We start from the raw sequence: 20400 nt of genomic DNA, 5'->3' as shown, positions 1-20400 counted from the left end.
GGGGATTCCTCCAGACCAGGGCTTTTCAAAGCAGGGTCCGGGGACCCCCAGGGGTCCTCCAGGGTCTTCCAGGGGTCCTCAGCAAAATGAGGAAAAAAATTAATTAAAATCTTACGAAAAACATTATGATAAATAAATAGATCATTTCAAAAACAGATCATTTCAATCGCTGGAAATACAGTTTTCTTGATATATATATATATATACATATATATATATATACATATATATATATATATATATATATATATATATAGTTGATAGCTTTCTGGTTTTTTTATTGTTTTGTTTTTTTGCTAATGTGTGAGTCATTTTTATTCCTGTTTAATAATGATCTGTGTGTTTATTATGTAATGAATCTTATTATTGGCCTCAGTGTCTGAAGCCGTCGCTAAGCTGAGGTTGCTGCTTCACTCAGACCTGAACCTGATGCGTCTCTAACCCTGACCCAGACAAATCAGGAGGTGGATGTTTAAAGCTCAGCTGAGCGATACTGGCGCGGCGGTGAAGCGCAGGGCGGCCCAGAGGGTTGCGGGTTCAAAACCCTGCACGGAGAAAACACGACAAAATTCTGTTCTGCTGGTTCTGTTGGTGTGTGTGTGTGTGTGTGTGTGTGTGTGTGTGTGTGTGTGTGAAAGAAAGAGAGAGAGACAGACGGGGGAGGGGTGTAGTTTGGCGTCTGCCCCCCCGGAGGAAGGAGACAGAGCTGCTGCTGACCGCCAGGTGACCTCACCGCTTCCTTCAGCCACAGTGTGTGTGTGTGTGTGTGTGTGTTAAAATGTGGGATTTATTTTGCTGACCGGAGACCTATTTTTGGAAATCAGGCTATATTACGCATGCGCGACTATTAAAACTTGTAACTTAACAACAACAATAATAATAATAATAATAATAATAATAACAATAATAGGACTGCTTTTGACAAAGACTGACAGGGAAGTCCTCCGCGCGTGACTTTGCAATTAAAGTGCTAAAATATGAATGAAATGTCACGTGACCTGCGGCCTGTAGGTTACGGCAAAACAAAGATCAGGTGATATTTCTTTGGATAAACCTAAATTATTAATATTAAAATTATCATTATTGTTCTTATTGTTATTATCATAATTGTTATTATTATTATTATTATTATTAACACTCTTCTTCTACTTCTTCTTATTGTTATCATAATAATAATTATTATTATTAATACCTATTAATACATATCATTATTACCTATAATTATTATTACCTGTTCTTATTCGTATCATTATCATTAGTAGTATTGTTGCTGGTGGTAGTAGGATTACCTATCAACAGTATACTGATTATGTATTATTATATATTACCTTATTATACTATTATATTCGTTTTAGGTATTGTATTATATTATATATATTATATTTTCTAATACCACTATTACTATTATTATATTATTAAACTAAATTTGGTTTCATAGTTTATTCATTTCAAATATAATAATTTAATATGATATTATATTATTTTAATAAAAGTATGAATATAATGTTATTATAGTGTTATTATTACTACCTATATGATGATGATTGTTGTTGTTGTCATCATCATTATTATTATTAGTAGTAATAGTAGTAGTAGTAGTAGTAGTAGTAGTATTGTTACTAAGCTGGGAGGCTCAGCAGCAGACAGCCTAAACCCCGTCTGCAGCTCAGTCTGCTCCCAGACACCTGTTATTATTTATTTATTTATTTATTATTTATTCATTCATTCATTTTGTCTGTTTGTTTGTTTGTTTGTTGTTGTTGTTTTAACATTAATGGCGTCGTCTTTTTCCAAATCAGACAAATCAACTCCTTGCAATTTTATGTGGAGACAGTTCTGATAAATGTAAATATTATGGGTTATAATTATTACATGACATTATTATTATTAGTCATAGTAATATAAATAGTGGTAGTAGTAGTAGTAGTTTTAGTAGTAGTACTAGTAATGTGGGATTGTAAACAGCGAGTTGTCAGTGGGAATAAGGTTAGGAAGAACTGTGAGAATCATCAGAATAATTTGTTCAAAATGACGGCCTGCCTGCCGGAAGACGGAGAATGAAGACATGAGGAGGAGGAGGAGGAGGAGGAGGAGGAGGAGGAGGAGGTGAAGCCTCCGTGTCGTCGCGCTGACTGACAACATGTTAGTCTGTTTTTGTCCTTTTTTATCGTCATTTGTAAGTTTGGCTCTTCCTTTGATGGCGGCCTTTGAAATGCAGCAGCGGCCTGTCATGCAAATGCAGACAGATAGAGAAGAATGGGGCGGGGGGGGGGGGGGGGGGTGGGGGGGGGGGGGTTCCCCAGGTGATAACCTGGTTTATAAGGTAACACATAACCTGTCCTGACATCATACTTATTATTATTACTGGTATATAGTAATAACAATAATAATGGTACAGATAGAAACAGAAAAGTAAAGCTGATTCAGAGCTGCTTGCTTTACACTGTCCACAGAGAGAGAGAGAGAGAGAGAGAGAGAGAGAGAGAGAGAGAGAGAGAGAGAGAGTGGGAGGGAGATAACAGCAATAAAACTCACCATGTGACTTGACACTTTAAACTGGTAGCTGATGGAGAAACCTGCAGAGGACAGGTGGAGCTTCACACAGGTAGAGAGAGAGAGAGAGAGAGAGAGAGAGAGAGAGAGAGAGAGAGAGAGAGAGAGTTAAAGGAGTCCAGTTGGTCTCACTCACTCACACACACACTCACACACACACACACACACTCTGACACACCGTGACACACACTGACACACACCTCTGGCCTGGTAGAGCGACCTGGACCTAGACAGAGACAGGCAGAGAGAGAGAGACAGGCTGGAGCCGCAGTATGCTGAGGGCGTCCCGTCACCTGGAAACATGTACGTGAGTTACCTGCTGGACAAAGACCCCGCCATGTACCCGCACCAGAACCCGGTGACCCGCCACCCGGGACTCAACCTCAACCCGCAGAACTTCGTGGCCGCCCCGCCGCAGTACCCAGACTTCGCCGGCTACCACCACCACGTCCCGGGCCTCAATAACGACCCACATCCGGGCCAGGGCGGGCCGGGCGGCTGGAGCCCGGCGTACCCGCCTCCCTCCCGCGATGAGTGGCCGTCCCACTACGGGCATCCGGGCGCAGCAGCTACAGGGCCGCCCGCCACCAACGTGGGAGCCACCCTGGGCTTCGGTTCTCCAGACTTCCCTGGGCAGCCGTCAGCGCTCCTGCCCGCCCCCCTCAACCCGTCGGCGGGGCAGCTGTCGCCCGGATCCCCGCAGCGGAGGAACCCGTACGACTGGATGCGGCGCAGCAGCGCACCGCCCTCCACCTCAAGTAAGCGGCCTGTCCAGATGATACCCAGTCATGACACCCTATAATTTTTCTAGTATTGCTATAATATTCCCATAGTGTAGGCCTACAATGAACTCGTGATGTTTTATTATTATTATTATTAGTAGTAGTAGTAGTAGTAGTAGTAGTAGTAGTAGTAGTAGTAGTATTTCCGACAGATTTTCTGTGAAAGGCCTATATCATATTTCAGCTGTTTTATCCTTATGAAAAATAACTAGGCCTACATATTCAAGTGTGTCACTGGTCAGTCACTTTTCACTTACTTGGCCTAAAGCACCTGCTGATATTTCTGGATTCAATGCGCAAACCGATTAATTTTCTTCCTATTTTGACAACATGGAAAATAGTATTTAGGCTATTTAACATTTCCATCCCATGCATTAGTGCCACATGCCGAGGCTGAACTGGGCAGTTTGTCCTCTTTCCCACAACTCCTGCCTCGAGTTAAAACTATTTGACAATAACATTTTAATATGAGATAAGAATAACATTGATACTCAAATGTCTTTCGGCCCATTTTCAGCTGCGCTTTGCCTCAGAATAGAGATAGAGTCCAACAGCGGCTCTAAAGCCTGTCCTGTCCAGAGGAAGACGTGGAGCGTTTCATTTTTTCTGATCTGAATCAAAGGAGGATAAATGACACCGGAAGAAAAGCGCATGAAATGGTATTTGGGGGGTTTAGGGGCTCAGATAGTTCTCCTAACCTCTGTATCATTTTCCTATATTTGGGCCTCTTAGCCTGCGTGTCAGCCCGTGTTTAGCTGGGCAGCTCGTTGAGGTAACGGGAGCCGAGCAACAGGTTTGAAAAACGGGTTATTTCCTCACCGCATAACCTTTAAAAATAATAATTTTAAAAAGTTCCTTGGAAAATGAAAGAAAAAAGAGTCTGTAGCTTCATTTGCATCTCCTGTGGTTTTAATCACGAAATCAGTTTTTCATGAACGGACAGGAAATATTTCAGACTGCAGCGTTTTGACATGAAAAGAGAATATAAAACTGCATTTCCCAGTGTGTGTATGTGTGTGTGTGTGTGTGTGTGTGTGTGTGTGTGTGCGTGTGTGTGTGTGTGTGCGTGTGCGTGTGTGCGTGCGCCTAAAAGGACAGTGCTTTTTAGTAGGCAAGTTGGCAGGAAAAACCAAATGCAGCCATTCTCGTTTTAAAAACTGATGAAATATGTTATTAATCTATTTGTAACGTGAGAACCGAGAAACCGCGAATTTTATGGACGTAAATGACGCGCCTTAAACAAAAGTTGCTTAAGTTTCACCTGTTTACCGCTGATCTGATAAATGAAGTGACATCATATAAAATAAAATACGCAGAGACATAATTCCAACAGAAAATAATTTCAAATTCAAAATTAAAATAACTGTAACTTTTATTTTACAACTGAATCCAAAATGTGAGTGGTGACGTATGAAGATCTTCAAGTGGTGAAACTCCTGTCCGCCTGGATTCCCACACTGCTCACCGTGTGTGTGTGTGTGTGTGTGTGTGTGTGTGTGAAGTGTCCGGGATCAAACGTGTGAAGCGTGTTTCAGGCTCTTCTCATGTAAATGAAAGTGTCTCCGGCCGCTGACCTGCCCCGCTTTGTCTGCGGCCCGTCCCGAGGCGGAGCACACAGCCCGTCCCGCTTTGAAGTGTGTGTGTGTGTGTGTGTGTGTGTGTGTGTGTGTGTGTGTGTGTGTGTGTGTGTGTGTAGGGGTGCAGTTTGGACGGGGAGCAGTGTCAGCACTGACCGGTCCTCAGATCTATCTATCTATCTCTCTATCTATCTCTCTATCTATCTATCTATCTATCTATCTATCTATCTATCTATCTATTTCATCGAGATGTACACTTTAGCAAAATACTTTTTAGGTTAATTCCCAGAAAATTAAAATTGAAATTGAAATTTAGCTAAATACATAAATAAATACAGACAGACAGACAGTAGCAAAGAAAAAATATTTAAAAAATAAAGGAGTAAACAAAAAAAAAAAAAAATACATGGGCAAAGAAATGAATCAATACAAATATTATGTCAGATGCATTCAGATGCCTTTCAAGCATTTGAAAAAGTGTGTTCATGTGTGTGTGTGTGTGTGTGTGTGTGTCTTCAGATGTATTTGTATATGTTGTGATGAGTATTAATGTCTCATTTAAATGAAAATAATAATAATAATGAAACTTGAATTACTCTGACAGAAAACTGAGCTTCCCCTCATTTCCAGCTGTGGTCACTTTTACCACGACAAAAAGTCACAAACAAATTCAAACTACATGAAGCCCTGAGCCTGTCTCTGTGGACACACACCGTCCCAAACCACGAGCAGGCACAGGACGGGGCTGCAGCCAGCGCCTGGCTAACCCAGAGACAGGGGCTGGTCCCAGGGACGTCCTGGGACCAGCACCCGTCCCGCCTCAGCCTGGAACCTGGCTCCAAGTCCAGCTGGTCCGAGTGAAGGTCAGGGGCCATAAACTACTAAACTAAATTAGACAAGACTAAACCAGACTAAATTACACAGAATTAAACTAGACTAAAAGACTAAAGTAGACTAAGCTGGACTAGACTAAAGTAGACTAAACGAGACTGAACTGGACTGAATAAAATTAAGACTAGACTAAACTAAATGAAACTGGACTAAACTAGACGAGGCCAGACTGGATCACCTCAGCTGGGTGGCTGAAGGGCCACACAGCCGGGTCTGTGTGGCCCTTTGTGTGGCCCTAGAGGTCTGAGAGTCCTGAAGGTTTTCACATTTCTAAACACACAATATTAAAATCGATAAAACAAGGAACTGAAAAAAACAGGCCTCAGGTAGAGACTCTGTCTGTCTCTCTCCCTGTCTGTCTCTGTCTGTCTCCCTGTCTTTCTCCGTGTCTCTCTCTCTCCCTGTCTGTCTCTCTGTCTGTCTGTCTCCCTGTCTGTCTCTCTGTCTGTCTGCCTCTCTGTCTCTCTCCCTCTCTGTCTCTCTCCCTGTCTGTCTCCCTGTCTGTCTCCCTGTCTGTCTGTCTGTCTCTCTGTCTCTCTCCCTGTCTCTCTCCCTGTCTGTCTCTCTCCCTGTCTGTCTCTCTGTCTGTCTGCCTCTCTGTCTCTCTCCCTCTCTGTCTCTCTCCCTGTCTGTCTCTCTGTCTGTCTGTCTCTCTGTCTGTCTGTCTCTCTGTCTCTCTCCCTGTCTCTCTCCCTGTCTGTCTCTCTCCCTGTCTGTCTCTCTCTCTGTCTGCCTCTCTGTCTCTCTCCCTCTCTGTCTCTCTCCCTGTCTGTCTCCCTGTCTGTCTCCCTGTCTGTCTGTCTCTCTCCCTGTCTGTCTCTGTGATTTACGGTGCTTCATTAGCCGCCTGCCTCCTCTCCCCTGTGTATTTGCCGAGCGGGCGACTCGTGGAGAGTCAAACTGTTCTCAGCTCAGTTTCTGACAAATGAGGCAGAAAAGCTGCACTTCTGACAGATGCTCCCCCAAACTAAAATGTTTGAGTTTTAATTTGTCCCAGTGAGCAATGACAGAGTGTGTGTGTGTGTGTGTGTGTGAGTGACTGGCAGTTATTTAACTGTTGTGTGTTTTACGTTAATATTGAATCAGAGCATGTTAAAGAGAAATGAGGGCCTCTTAATCGATTGAGAGAGGCCACTGTGTGTGTGTGTGTGTGTGTGTGTGTGTGTGTGTGTGTGTGTGTGTGTGTGTGTTGCCCTCTAATTATCTGGATTCATTAGTGGATGTCACTAGTCAGTCAGCTGTGTGTTAGTTCATAGTGTAAATATCAGAGACGGGCAGGAGGTGAGATGCCTCACTCTGTTTCTGTCCTGGTTTCCCAGCAGGACGTCCCGACACCACGTCGTCTCTCTGCGGCTCAGAAAACTCCACGAGTCTGACGGCTCTCAGCAACAGATCTGAAATCTGCGTGATGATGTTCGGTAGATTGTTTTTCTGCTTTTTTTTAATTTTTTTTTTTTTTATGTATTCTGTGTGATGTGTACGACAGCGTATCAGGGCCACTGCAGGGAGAATTTTTTTAGATCAAAGTTATTAGAAAAATGAACCCTGGATATTCTCTGAGATTAAAGTGGCAAATTCACGAGAAAAATAACTCACAACTTTATGAAAAAAAAACTCAAAAATTCAGAATTTATAAAAGCAAACATTCTGAGATATACTGTCACAGATGTGCAAGAGAAAAACACAAATTCCGAGATTAAAGTTTTATATTTATGAGAAAAAAATCACAAACTTATGAGAAAAAAACTCAGAAATTCAGAATTTATACAAACACAAATTTACGAGTAAAAACACAGTGAAAACTAGTTTTTCTTCTCTGGGATTTAGCAAGAAGGAAATCCCGGTGTTTTCCTTCATGTGTCCCCTTATAGAAAAATAGAGAGAAAAACAATTATTCTGAGTTTTTTTCTTGTAAATTTGTACAATTTTTCTCATAATAATAATCTCAGAAATTTTTTTCTCACCATATTATCCCTCTCTAAGACGCCGTCACACTTGTTTGGGACTCCAACTCAAAGTTTAGGACTCGGGACGTGAGGCTTCATCATAATAACCGGTGGTTTGAGTGTTTCTGGACGTTTGTGTGGCCCAGTGAGCGCCTGCTGTCTCACCAGTGTGACCAGTAGCCCTGACGGCCCCGGTGTCACACACACAGTCACACAGGAGCGCCGGCATGAATAAAGCCCAGAGGAGAGCGTCCTCAGCTCCATGCAAATCGTCCCGTGGCAGCTGGCCACAGGTGGACTCTATTTGAATAGCAAACAGTCCCATGCAGGCAGAGCAGATAGAGCCCCATTAGTGTGACTGAGGAGGGAAGACTTTATGTGATTACTTTATAACACATTATATAAAATACTATGACTGCATGCACTCCCTCGGCATTTTTTCACAATGGCTTGGTGTGATTTTGTGCTGCTGCAGATCCTCACCGGGGCCTGCCGGCTTCCCGCTGCCGGACACAGCTATCAAATATCAGCGTGATGTCAGAGCTGAAAAAATATGGAGACAGGGAAACTCAGAATTTCCAGAATTAAACTTGTAATTAAAGAAAATACTTTTTCTTTTTTATCTTTCTTTTGCTCTGATACTTGTAAAGGCTCCACATGAGCTGCCTCTGCATTAGACCTGCATGTTCCAGTGACTGGATGCTGAGCGTTGTGTTGTTTTAATGTGTCAGAAACTGGCCCTCACTGTCAGTCCAGCTGGAGAAGCAGAGCTCCTCTGAACGGCCTCGCTCTCTAGTTTGTGTCTGTAAAGTTTGATGAGGCTGTGGTTCTCCTAGAGGTCACTAGAGGTCATTGTGCAGCGAGGTCCGGGGTGGAAACATGGTGTCAGTGCTCGTCCTTTAACGTGGAGGAAGACGTGGTGTCGTTTGTTTCCTGTCGTGATGAAGCCTCATGCTGACTCTGCCTGTCTCTCTGCCTGTCTCTCTGCCTGTCTCTCTGCCTGTCTCTCTGTGTTCCAGACGGGAAGACTCGCACCAAAGACAAGTACCGCGTGGTTTACACCGACCACCAGCGCCTGGAGCTGGAGAAGGAGTTCCACTACAGCCGCTACATCACCATCAGGAGGAAGGCGGAGCTCGCCACGGCGCTCAGCCTCTCCGAGAGACAGGTACCTGAACACCTGCACCGGCCAAGCCAAGCCAAGACCAGACCAGACCAGACCAGACCAAACCAAACCAAACCAAACCAAGCCAAGCCAAACCAAACCAAGCCAAGCCAAGCCAAACCAAACCAAACCAAACCAAGCCAAACCAAACCAAACCAAACCAAACCAAACCAAGCCAGACCAAACCAAACCAAACCAGACCAAACCAAACCAAACCAAACCAAACCAAACCAAGCCAGACCAAACCAAACCAAACCAAACCAAGCCAAGCCAAACCAGGCCAAACCAAACCAAGCCAAACCAAACCAAGCCAAACCAAGCCAAACCAAGCCAAGCCAGACCAAACCAAACCAAGCCAAGCCAAGCCAAGCCAGACCAAACCAAACCAAGCCAAACCAAACCAAACCAGACCAGACCAGACCAGACCAAACCAAACCAAACCAAACCAAGCCAAGCCAAACCAAACCAAGCCAAGCCAAGCCAAACCAAACCAAACCAAACCAAGCCAAACCAAACCAAACCAAACCAAACCAAACCAAGCCAGACCAAACCAAACCAAACCAAACCAAACCAAACCAAACCAAACCAAACCAAGCCAAACCAAACCAAGCCAAACCAAACCAAACCAAGCCAAACCAAACCAGACCAAACCAAACCAAACCAAACCAAACCAAACCAAGCCAAACCAAACCAAGCCAAACCAAACCAAACCAAGCCAAACCAAGCCAAACCAAACCAAACCAAACCAGACCAAACCAAACCAGACCAAACCAAACCAGACCAAACCAAACCAGACCAATCCAAACCAGACCAAACCAAACCAATCCAAACCAGACCAAACCAAACCAAACCAAACCAGACCAAACCAAACCAGACCAATCCAAACCAGACCAAACCAAACCAATCCAAACCAGACCAAACCAGACCAAACCAAACCAGACCAAACCAAACCAATCCAAACCAGACCAAACCAGACCAAACCAAACCAAACCAAACCAAACCAAACCAAACCAAACCAAACCAAACCAGACCAGACCAAACCAAGCCAAACCAAACCAAACCAGACCAAACCAAACCAGACCAGACCAAACCAAACCAGACCAAACCAAACCAAACCAAACCAAACCAAACCAAACCAAACCAAACCAAACCCGACCAAACCAAACCAAACCAAACCAGACCAGACCAAACCAAACTAAACCAGACCAAACCAAACCAAACCAGACCAAACCAAACCAAACCAGACCAAACCAAACCAAACCAAACCAAACCAAACCAGACCAGACCAGACCAAACCAAACCAAACCAAACCAAACCAGACCAAACCAAACCAAACCAAGCCAAACCAAGCCAGACCAGACCAGACCAGACCAAACCAAACCAAACCAAGCCAAACCAAGCCAGACCAGACCAGACCAGACCAGACCAAACCAGACCAAACCAAATACTGAAGCCTTTCTAACCCGAGCACACTGGCTTGATTTCTTCTATAAATATGCAAAAATGGCAACTTAGCAAGAAATTAATTTGAAAATGTGCAAGTGCTGAAAATTAAAAAAGCAGGTTACTTATTTGCATATATATATATACACACACACACAAATACATACGTACATATACAGACATATATACATATATATACACATATATACATACATAGATGTAAATAAGTAATTTGCTTTTTATATTTTTAGCACTTTCTTTTTGTTGCTTCATTTCAGGTCGTTTCCTTGTTTGCTTGTTTGTTTGATTTTTTTTTTTTTTTTTTTTTTGCTAATTTTTGGGTGATTTCTTGCTGAGGTGCTCATCGTCTTTTTCTCCTGTTTTCAAAGCGATGGACTGAATCCTGTCCCGTTTCAAAGGGAAGAATAAAGTGACTTTATTTGAACCGTTTTGATGCTCATGAGGTGAAAACACACACAGCCTCCTGCACGCCGCCATCCGACCAAGACATGCTGGCCTTCATTCAGCGTTATCAATATTTTGTAATTATTAACTGTGGACATTTGAATTGCAACGTGCAGGTTTTGTTTCCCCAGCTCTCGACGTCGTTTCACCTCCAGCAGGAAGCTCCAGCCAGATGAAGCTTTCACTGGAACTCAGCTGTTAGGTCAATCAATAATGTCAATCAATCAATCAATCAATCAGTCAATCAGTCAGTCCGACTTTATTTGGATAACACTTTACATACAAACTAATGTAAGGCAAAAAGCTTCACATGAAAAAAAAACAACAACAACAGAAAAATGAAAATTAAGAAACAGCAACCCTGTAATAAATCAGTCAGTAAAACAGGAACCACACACACACACACACACACACACACACACACACACACACACACACACACACACACACACACACACACACACAACTAAATGAGTGAACAGATCATTTTTAATTAAAAACAGAATAAAATATATCCTCTCTGTCTCTCTCTCTCTCACTCTGTCTCTCTCTCTCTGTCTGTCTCTCTCTCTCTCTGTCTGTCTCTCTCTCTCTCTCTCTCTCTCTCTGTCTCTCTCTCTCTCTCTCTCTCTGTCTCTCTCTCTCTCTCTCTCTGTCTCTCTCTCTCTGTCTGTCTCTCTCTCTCTCTGTCTGTCTCTCTTTCTCTCTCTCTCTGTCTCTCTCTCTCTCACTCTGTCTCTCTCTCTCTGTCTGTCTCTCTCTCTCTCTCTCGCTCTCTCTCTCTGTCTGTCTCTCTGTCTCTTCTCTCTCTCTCTCTCTCTCTCTCTCTCTCTCTCTCTCTCTCTCTCTCTCTCTCTCTCTCCCAGGTGAAGATCTGGTTTCAGAACCGCAGGGCGAAGGAGAGGAAGGTCAACAAGAAGAAGCTCCAGCAGCCGGCCTCCTCCACGACCACGCCCACTCCTCCCCATGGCAACCACAGCGGCGGCGCCGCCAGCAGCAACGGCAGCGGTGGCGGCCTCCATGGGAACGGTGGCAGCGTCGCCATGGTGACGAGCAGCAGCAGCAGCAACGGGCTGGTGTCCCCTTCCTCCCTGCCTCTGACCATCAAAGAGGAGTACTGAGGAAGAGGAGGGAGGGCCTTCGTCTGACGGACGCTGACGCCGCAGACGTGGAGTCGCCGTGAGCAGAAGAAGAAAGAGAAGAAGAAAGAGAAGAAGAAAGAGAAGAAGAAAGAGAAGAAGAAAGAGAAGAAGGAGAAGGAGAGATGTGGACTAGAAATCAGACAATCTTCCCTGTGAACTGAAAAAAGCTTTCACTTTCACGCTATCTTGCCTCCTGTCAGCTTTTTCCCCTTTTTCTTAAAGCGAACGCTCGTCACGGCGACGTCACTGTTACCATGACGACTGTGGGAGAGCGGCGTCCTCAGACTTTTGACCCAAACTGTTTCTCCCAAACGCCGCCGCTGCCGCCGCCTGCAGAGCGAGGCTCGGTTGAACTTTGACCTGTCGGGTGTCACAGCGCCGGGGTTCTCACGGTGTGATCCGGGGACCCCCACGGGGTCCTGGAGCGCCCCCCAGGGGTCCTCCAGGGGAGTTTAAACGCTGGTGTGTCTGAAAGTGTCACAAGAAATCTGATCCAGCATCATTTAAATACGTCATTTCAGCCATTAGAAACACATGGCGATGCTAATTTTCCAGTCATTTTCTTGTAAAAATTTTTATGAAATTTCTTCATTTTCAGGTCAGATCTGACAAAATGAATCATCACTTTTTTCCCATGTTTGCATACAACAATTACAAGAAAACTGCATTTCTAACTATTGAAGTGACATATTTACACATCAGATGATGCTGGATCAGAAGGTCCCGACAGGCCACACCCACTGGCCAAAACCATAATCCTGCTCCTAAATGTGGAACATTTAGGAAGCAGATGATTGGTTCTCCTGTGGTTCTGCAGCCAGTCAGCAGCACAGAGCCTCAATGCCAGTGCAAATCTGCTCAAACTCACAGCATTTTACAGCCATGGATTATAATCTCAGTTTATAATCCTGTCTGCAGCAGAAATATGGACAGGAACAGTCCAGTTACTGATCAATATCTGGATCAAATGGACTGATCAGTTTAGAGCATTGAGCCCCACTGACCCACACAGATTCTGCTCTGTTTAGCTCAGTGCTGCCCCCGCTGGACACAACACTGACCTGCAGGCTGGGTCTCTGGCTCAGCAGCTCAGATTAAATCTCTGCAGAAAAACACTGGTTCTTCAGTGGTTCCTAAAAACACTCTTTATTTAGTCCATGCGGGTCTGTGGTTCTTTAAAGTGCTAAAGGTTCTTCATGTTTATTGGAGTTATTTCCTCAGTGAGTGGATTAATGTGCAGATTATTTCCTCAGTGAGTGGATTAATGTGCAGATTATTTCCTCAGTGAATGGATTAATGTCTCGCTCTATAAACCATCAGAAAACATTTTTAATAGCTCGTCTGGAACCCAGTGAAGGAACAAGGAACGTGGAGAACCGGCCAACAACATGTTCATGTTGGTTTTCAACCTGCACACAGCCATCTGATTTAAAACACTCAGAGAAGCTTTTATTCTGAAAAATTTCTAAAGAACCATTTAAAAAAAAAAGGTTCTTTACTGAACCAGCTGGGTCCACAAAGAACCTTCTTAAACATGGTCGCTTAAAGAGCCTGTTTAAAATAACCATTTATGGTTCCTCAAGGAACTGTTTTTGATGGTTCTTTGAGCCACCTGTGGGGGTTCCATTAAGAACCATCTACAGAAAAGGTTCTTTAAAGAACCTCTTGCTAAAAGCTTCTTTGTGGAACCAAAAATGGTTCTTCTCCGGCCTCAATCTGAAGAGCCATTTTTGGTTCCAGTTAGTACCTTCATTCTGCTGAGTGTAGCAAGCTAGCAGCAGAGGTTAGAGCTACACACACACACACACACACACACACACACACACACACGCACGTTGTGATGCCGTCCTTCCTGCGTGCCGTAGTGTTAAGTGCTTGGCTCAAGGGCACATCAGCCACAGCCCCAGCATGTGTGATCGCACTCTCAGCAGGTTGTTATGGATATTAGCTTAGCATAAAGACTTGAAGTCTATGGGAGTCGTTAGCCTGTATGAGCTGTCTGATTCACACAGCGCATCATGTGGATCTGAAATACATGGAGCCAAGCTAACGACTCCCATAGACCTCAAGTCTTTATGCTAAGCTAACAGGAGATGCTACCCACAGGAGCTGAGCCAGAGGTGGAGACGGTGTCCAACATCTGGCCTCAGGCTGGGGACGGGGGGAAACATTGTAATATTCCTTTAAATGCCATTTTGAAACAAAAGCGTATCAGTGTGGATGTGGGTTCAGGCTAAACTCAAGACAACACACACACACACACACACACACACACACACACACACACACACACACACACACACCACGCTGGCTGGCTCGCTCACCATCACCCTGAACACACTCCTGTCCTGCAGATGTGCGCCTGTGCTGCCCGCCACGTTAAACCAAGCGCTCCCAAAGTGTGTGGCCGCCCGGCTGGGGTGCGTTTGTTTCCCGCTCACGCTTGGGCCTCGTCCCGCCGCCGACACAAATCTGCTGTAAATGATCCTGATCGCACACGAGAACTGAATGTGTATATTTTCAGAGTAATTTGTATTAAAACCAAAAAGCTTTATTGTACAGATGACCGATGAGCTCGTTTGTTTTTGAGAAGTTTGATGATGTACTTCTGCTTTGGACACACACACACACACACACACACACACACACACACACACACACACAAAACGCCTCTTCCTCTCTGGCAGTCCAACACACACCATCCACAGTCATGATGTGTTTGCACAGATAAAGCTGGTGGCAGGACAGAGGTGAACCCAGTCTTAATACAACTAACAGAGAGAAAGAGCGACACTGACACGTAGACAACAGCAACACACACACACACACACACACACACACACACACACACACACACACTAAGTCGTATTGGCTAATCAAGGCAGCAGAGTCGAGGTGTGGTGTCCAAAGGGCGAAGAGGAACACTGAGCAAACAGAGCAGAGGATCCTGCTATCTGCTATATATATCGTGTGTGTGTGTGTGTGTGTGAGTGTGTGTGTGTGTGTGTGTGTGTGTGTGTGTGTGTGTGTGTGTGTGTGTGTGTGTGTGTGCATGATTTGACAGGAAATGGAGGAGAAGCCTTTTTAACGACACCAAATTTACCCAGACTTTGGCATGTTCCTACCAAAGGGCAACTCAGAATTTCCCAGATTACAGCTGTAAGTTTACGAGAAAAAAACTCACAAATCTACGAGAAAAAAACCCTGAAAAACTGAGATTATAGTCACAAATTTATGAGAAGAAAAACCTCAGAAAAGTTGTTTCACTATTTTGGCCAAGGAAGCACACGCCTTCACGTTTTTCACCAACTTCAACTTTTTCCTCATAATTTCCTCATAATTCTATAATTTTTTTCTCTTACATTCATGACTTCAGTCTCAGAGAATGTCCAGGTTTTTTCTTCTTGTTAATCTATGACTGTAATCCTGGAGTTTTTTTTTTTTTGTGTGTGAGATGAACAGACAGAGAATCAAAACGTTGAATATAATTTCCTCTGACCTGAGTCAGAGTCACTTTAGTTTTCAGTTTTAATAAAGTCCAACACACAGCAGCTTTATTATGAACTGGGTCACAGTGTGAAGAACAGGCCTGCCCTGTGCGTGTGTGTGTGTGTGTGTGTGTGTATGTGTGTGTGTGTGTGTGTGTGTGTGCCCTCATTAAGACCTTTGTCCTTCTGGGTCCGTTTCAGTGCTATCTAAACACTGATAGAGACTATCAGCAGTGTGCGTGTGTGTGTGTGTGTGTGTGTGTGTGTGTGTGTGTGTGTGTGTGTGTGTGTGTGTGTGTGTGTGTGTGTGTGTGTGTATCAGCGGCCCGGTGAACACAGGGAAGTTGATCAGGAAGAAGGTCGGAGAACAATCTTGAACTTGAGGCCCAAAGTTTCAGTCGCACCAAATGATTTTTATGTTGAAAGCAACACAGAGCTAATATACATCATCATAAACATAAATACATTGTTACATATTATACATGTTATATACATCATCATATACATGAATACATTGTTACATATTACACATGTTATATACATCATCATATACATAAATACATTGTTACATATTATACATGTTATATACATCATCATAAACATAAATACATTGTTACATATTATACATGTTATATACATCATCATATACATAAATACATTGTTACATATTATACATGTTATATACATCATCATAAACATAAATACATTGTTACATATTATACATGTTATATACATCATATACATAAATACACTGTTACATATTATACATGTTATAAACATCATTATGAACAGGAGATCTGCGTCGAGCGATGGCAAACATCTGATTTTTGACCCTGAGTGTAAAATGGTGGGCCGGCCCCCCAGCGGTCTGGGACAGCGAGCTCCAGGAGGCACTGGGTCTGAGCCCAACGCCCAGGCTCATTTACAGAGCTCTACTTTGAGAACCCTGGTTTAAGAACTCTACTCAGAGAACTTTAAGAGCTTTACCTCAAGAACATGACTCAAGAACCCCCCCCTGAGAGCGACTCTGGGAACTTCACGTTGGAGACTGTTTGAAGAACTCCACGTTGAGAAGTTTTCCTCAGACTCTGCTCCAGTGGCTCTGCTGGGAGCCGGAGCCGCAGGTCGGGTCGACGCCTCGGCTGCAAACGGCCGCAGCTCAAATCCACGTCTGGTTCCAGATCAGCCGCGTGGTGAGGCTCGTCCGGGCCGCTCCAGCTGAGGCAGGTGAACCCGCAGAGCCTGGCCTGAGGAAGCCCTCTGCATCAGCCTCCTCCCCTCAGCCTGTGACCACCCCCCCTCTCTCTTTACTGTCCAATCACACGGGTGCAGTCCGGTCTCCAACACGGACCTGGAGCTCCATCAGCAGCTTCTGGCTTTTCCTCTCAGATGACGGTCACACGGCGGCCATCTTCCTCTGACATCACGCTGTAGTCAGAGGGACAGCGCTGTCCTGCTGTGCTCCAGGCTGAATCTAATAAACGCAGAGAATCTGACAAAACTTTATCGATCCACCGCCTCCTGAGTGATCAGTGCCTCAGAAAACGAAGGAGAGAGAAAACCCGAGGCGATGTGTTTCCTCACTGCACCGCGTTCAACCCTCCAATGCCGCCCAGTTGTTTCTTTCTGTTCTTCATGACGGGTCCATACGGCCTCAGCTGAGCTACGGGAGCCTCTTCAGGCCAAACTGCACGTCGCTCCCTGAGGGGAAACCTGCAGTCAGCCTCAGAAACGATCATGTTTCCTTTCCGCTTCATTCCCCCCGGGATCGAGCCGACGGTCTGACGGTCCAACGTGTTCTTAAAAAGTCGTGCTGGTCCAAACGCACGGGGTCATGTGATCAGTCCCCCGTCCCAGCCACGGTGTGTGTGCCCGACCCGAGCGGGCAAACATGGAGATGCTGCGTTCGAGTTCAGTCACGTCAGCGTTACTTTAGTCAACACTGATGCTGATGGAGCAACTGGGCAACTTCCTGTGTAGTGCTGGAGTTTACGTGATGACACTGAAGGCAACACGCCAGCTGTCTCAGGCGGCAAACGTGACCTAAAGATGGAGGACGAGCCACACCCGGGGCTCGGGTCGGGTTCGGTCACAGAGGAGACTCTGACGGTTTGTCTCCCTGAAGCTCCGCCCCAAAGCTCTGACGGCCTATCAGGTCGCTCCAGAGGACGTGAAAATAAAACACGTCCCCGGGGTCTGGGGTTCACTGCAGAACCACATCACATAGAAAAGATCTACATGTGTTGTGCATCGTGTTAGACTCAGCAGCTCATGTTTGGGATCTCAGGAAACCTCCGGATCTCCACCAGAATTGGAAAATCACACACACACACACACGCACACACACACACGCACACACACACACACACACACACACACACACACACACACACACACACACACACACACACACACACACACACACACACACGTGGCTCCTTCAGCTGAATGAGGTCTTTTCTCTCTGGCTGCTGATCCTCCTCTCTCACCCTGACGTGCTGCCTCGGCCTCCTGAGCCTGATGTCGTGTGTCTGCGGCCGCTCGCGCTGCAGGCAGCCGGCAGGTGAGCGTCTCGCTCGGCCCGGGGGGCCGCAGAGAGCGAGGCTGCCGGTCGTCAGCGGCAACAGCAGCCTCCTCGCTGCGGTGTGCAGGTAAACACACGGCGAGGAGGCGAGCGGCGCCGCGCCTCCATAAACTTTATTGGGGCTTTGGGCCGTAAAGCGTTCGGAGCGTGGAGACACAGGCACGCCGAGCCGCAGCAGCTTCAACCTGACGGACCTCACGCTGCTCTGTCTGTTGGTTTTTATTATTATTATTATGATTATTATTTTTTCCTTGCGATGCTGTGTAATTTCACACTTATTGTTGTGTAATATTCTGAAATCATTTGTCCCTGTAATGGTAATCTTCTTGGATTTTTTTCACCCATTTTTGTGTTTTTTTTTTTTTTTAGTTTTTTTTCTTTTCTTTTCTTTTTTTTTTCCTTTTTTTTTTTTTTTTTTCTAAATGTTCTGGTGGCTTTTAAATTGTGTATTAAATTGTTGTTTTAGAGCCCAAGTTGATTTGGCCCCTCAGGACTCTGATATCAATAAAACATATTCGGGTTTGTGTTCAGTATGAAAATGTTTCTGCTGTTTAACACAAAGACAAATACACACAATACACACAAAATACACACAATAAACACAAAATACACACAATACACACAGTGCTGGGATGTGAAAACAGCTGTATGTTTTCTTTGTGCTTAAAAAACATAAAAAGTGAAAGTGTCCCTCTTAAGAAACACGGACGGAGAAAAGAGGATTAACAAATCAGCAGAAATGAAGTAAATCAGAATTATTCAAAAAGACTTTACATCAAACAGGAGCCAAAAATACCCCTGAATATTAGAATATCATAACACTGAAGCTGCTGTTTACACACACTCACACTCACACACACACACACACACACACACACACACACACTGCAGTGAGCTTTGACTCGACTGGAGGGAATCTTCTGGAACAGGAAGTTTGGTGTGTGTGCCTGTGTGTGTGTGTGTGTGTGTGTGTGTGTGTGTGTGTGTGTGTGCGCGCGCGCGAGGGGTGGAGCCCTTCATGATGTCACCTCAGTCAGATGATCAGCTGGGAGTAAAGAGCAGCATGTCTGAACCCTGTGTGTGTGTGTGTGTGTGTGTGTGTGTGTGTGTGTGTGTGTGTGTGTGTGTCTGCAGCCTGATGCTCTGACGAGGCGGCGGCCATTTCAGGACACCGAGCAGCCGTGCAACACAAAATGGCTGCCGGCTCAGACTGCCGGTGAAACATTCAGGAACTTTTTTTGTTTGGTTCTGTTTTTTTTTTTTTTTTAGTTTTTTTTTTATTCAAAATGTCCTGAAAGTCCCAGCAGCTCCAGTTTCAGCTGCATCAGGTTAAACCAGTCGGGGCTCCGGGTCCCGGGCGGCGTGCCGACACCCGGCCGGGACGTCCCGCGTCGTTAAAGTTTATTCCGCTTAACGAACCGAGCGGACGGGACCCAAATGAGTTTCCAGCCAATCAGAGGCGGCGGCTCGGCCGATAATTAGAGCAAATAAAAGCAAAAGGCAGCAGAGAGCAAATAACTCTCAGCGGCCCATAAACCTGAGCCGGCAGCTCCTTCACACTTATACAGCCCCGCGTTTATGGGCTGTTTTACCATAAACTTTCATTTACAATATACTTACTGCCCCTAATACCCCCCCACCACACACACACACACACACACACACACACACACACACACACACACACACACACACACACACACACACACGGCCGCAGTGACGGTGAATAAACAGAGCGGCCCGTCGAGCTGCAGCTGAATAGCATCACACAAAACCAGCAGCAAAATCCAATAATCAATAAGCTGCCAGTCGATCAATACATCCAGTAAACATCACAAAGCCAACAGCTGATTTTGTTTGTTTGTTTGTTTGTTTGTTTGTTTGTTTAAACTCCAGCACGGTATGGTAACTTAAAGAGAAAGAAGAAACACACTGAGAGAATGAAAAATGAAATGAAAAAGAAAGAAAAATTAAAGGTGTTAAAGTAAAAAAATTAAAAATGATGTATTTACAAATGAAAAGAAAAAGAATTTGAATGAAACATACAATCAAATATTGAATATTGAATATCATCGCAGAAACACCTGATTTTTTTTAAACTCCAGTGTAATATGTACACTTAATGTTCATAATTGTACAGAGGATTGTACATAGGAGTGTGTATATATATATATACTTTCTGTTTTATTTTTATTTTTATCTTATTTTATTTTATTTTATTTTATTTTATTTTTATTTTACCTGCACAGTGCTGGAGTTGTCGTCACATTTCACTGCGGCTGTACATTCATGCATGTGACAAATAAAAATCTTGAATCTTGAATCTTGAATATGAAGTTGATCACCTGATATAATAAAAACAAA

The 20400-nt window shown here is 44.5% G+C and overlaps 1 protein-coding gene across 1 annotated transcript; it reads left to right on the top strand.

The window, feature by feature from the left end:
- The first annotated feature begins 2814 nt into the window (after positions 1 to 2814).
- Positions 2815 to 11943, top strand: cdx1b (caudal type homeobox 1 b). Its single transcript, XM_030068485.1, has 3 exons — positions 2815 to 3311; positions 8769 to 8917; positions 11689 to 11943. Exons 1-3 carry the CDS (start codon positions 2855 to 2857, stop codon positions 11941 to 11943), a joined length of 861 nt encoding a protein of 286 aa, XP_029924345.1. The 5' UTR covers positions 2815 to 2854.
- Positions 11944 to 20400: the final 8457 nt, after the last annotated feature.

This window comes from Myripristis murdjan, chromosome 14 (assembly GCF_902150065.1).
Source record: "Myripristis murdjan chromosome 14, fMyrMur1.1, whole genome shotgun sequence".
In the NCBI taxonomy this organism is placed as follows: Eukaryota; Metazoa; Chordata; class Actinopteri; order Holocentriformes; family Holocentridae; genus Myripristis; species Myripristis murdjan.
This window is presented reverse-complemented; position numbering and strand designations above follow the sequence as displayed.

Coding starts and splice junctions, on each gene's coding strand:
- cdx1b (XM_030068485.1), top strand. CDS start 2,855: ATGTACGTGAGTTACCTGCTGGACAAAGACCCCGCCATGTACCCGCAC. Junction 3,312..8,768: donor CGCACCGCCCTCCACCTCAA/GTAAGCGGCCTG, acceptor TCTGTGTTCCAG/ACGGGAAGACTCGCACCAAA. Junction 8,918..11,688: donor TCAGCCTCTCCGAGAGACAG/GTACCTGAACAC, acceptor TCTCTCTCCCAG/GTGAAGATCTGGTTTCAGAA.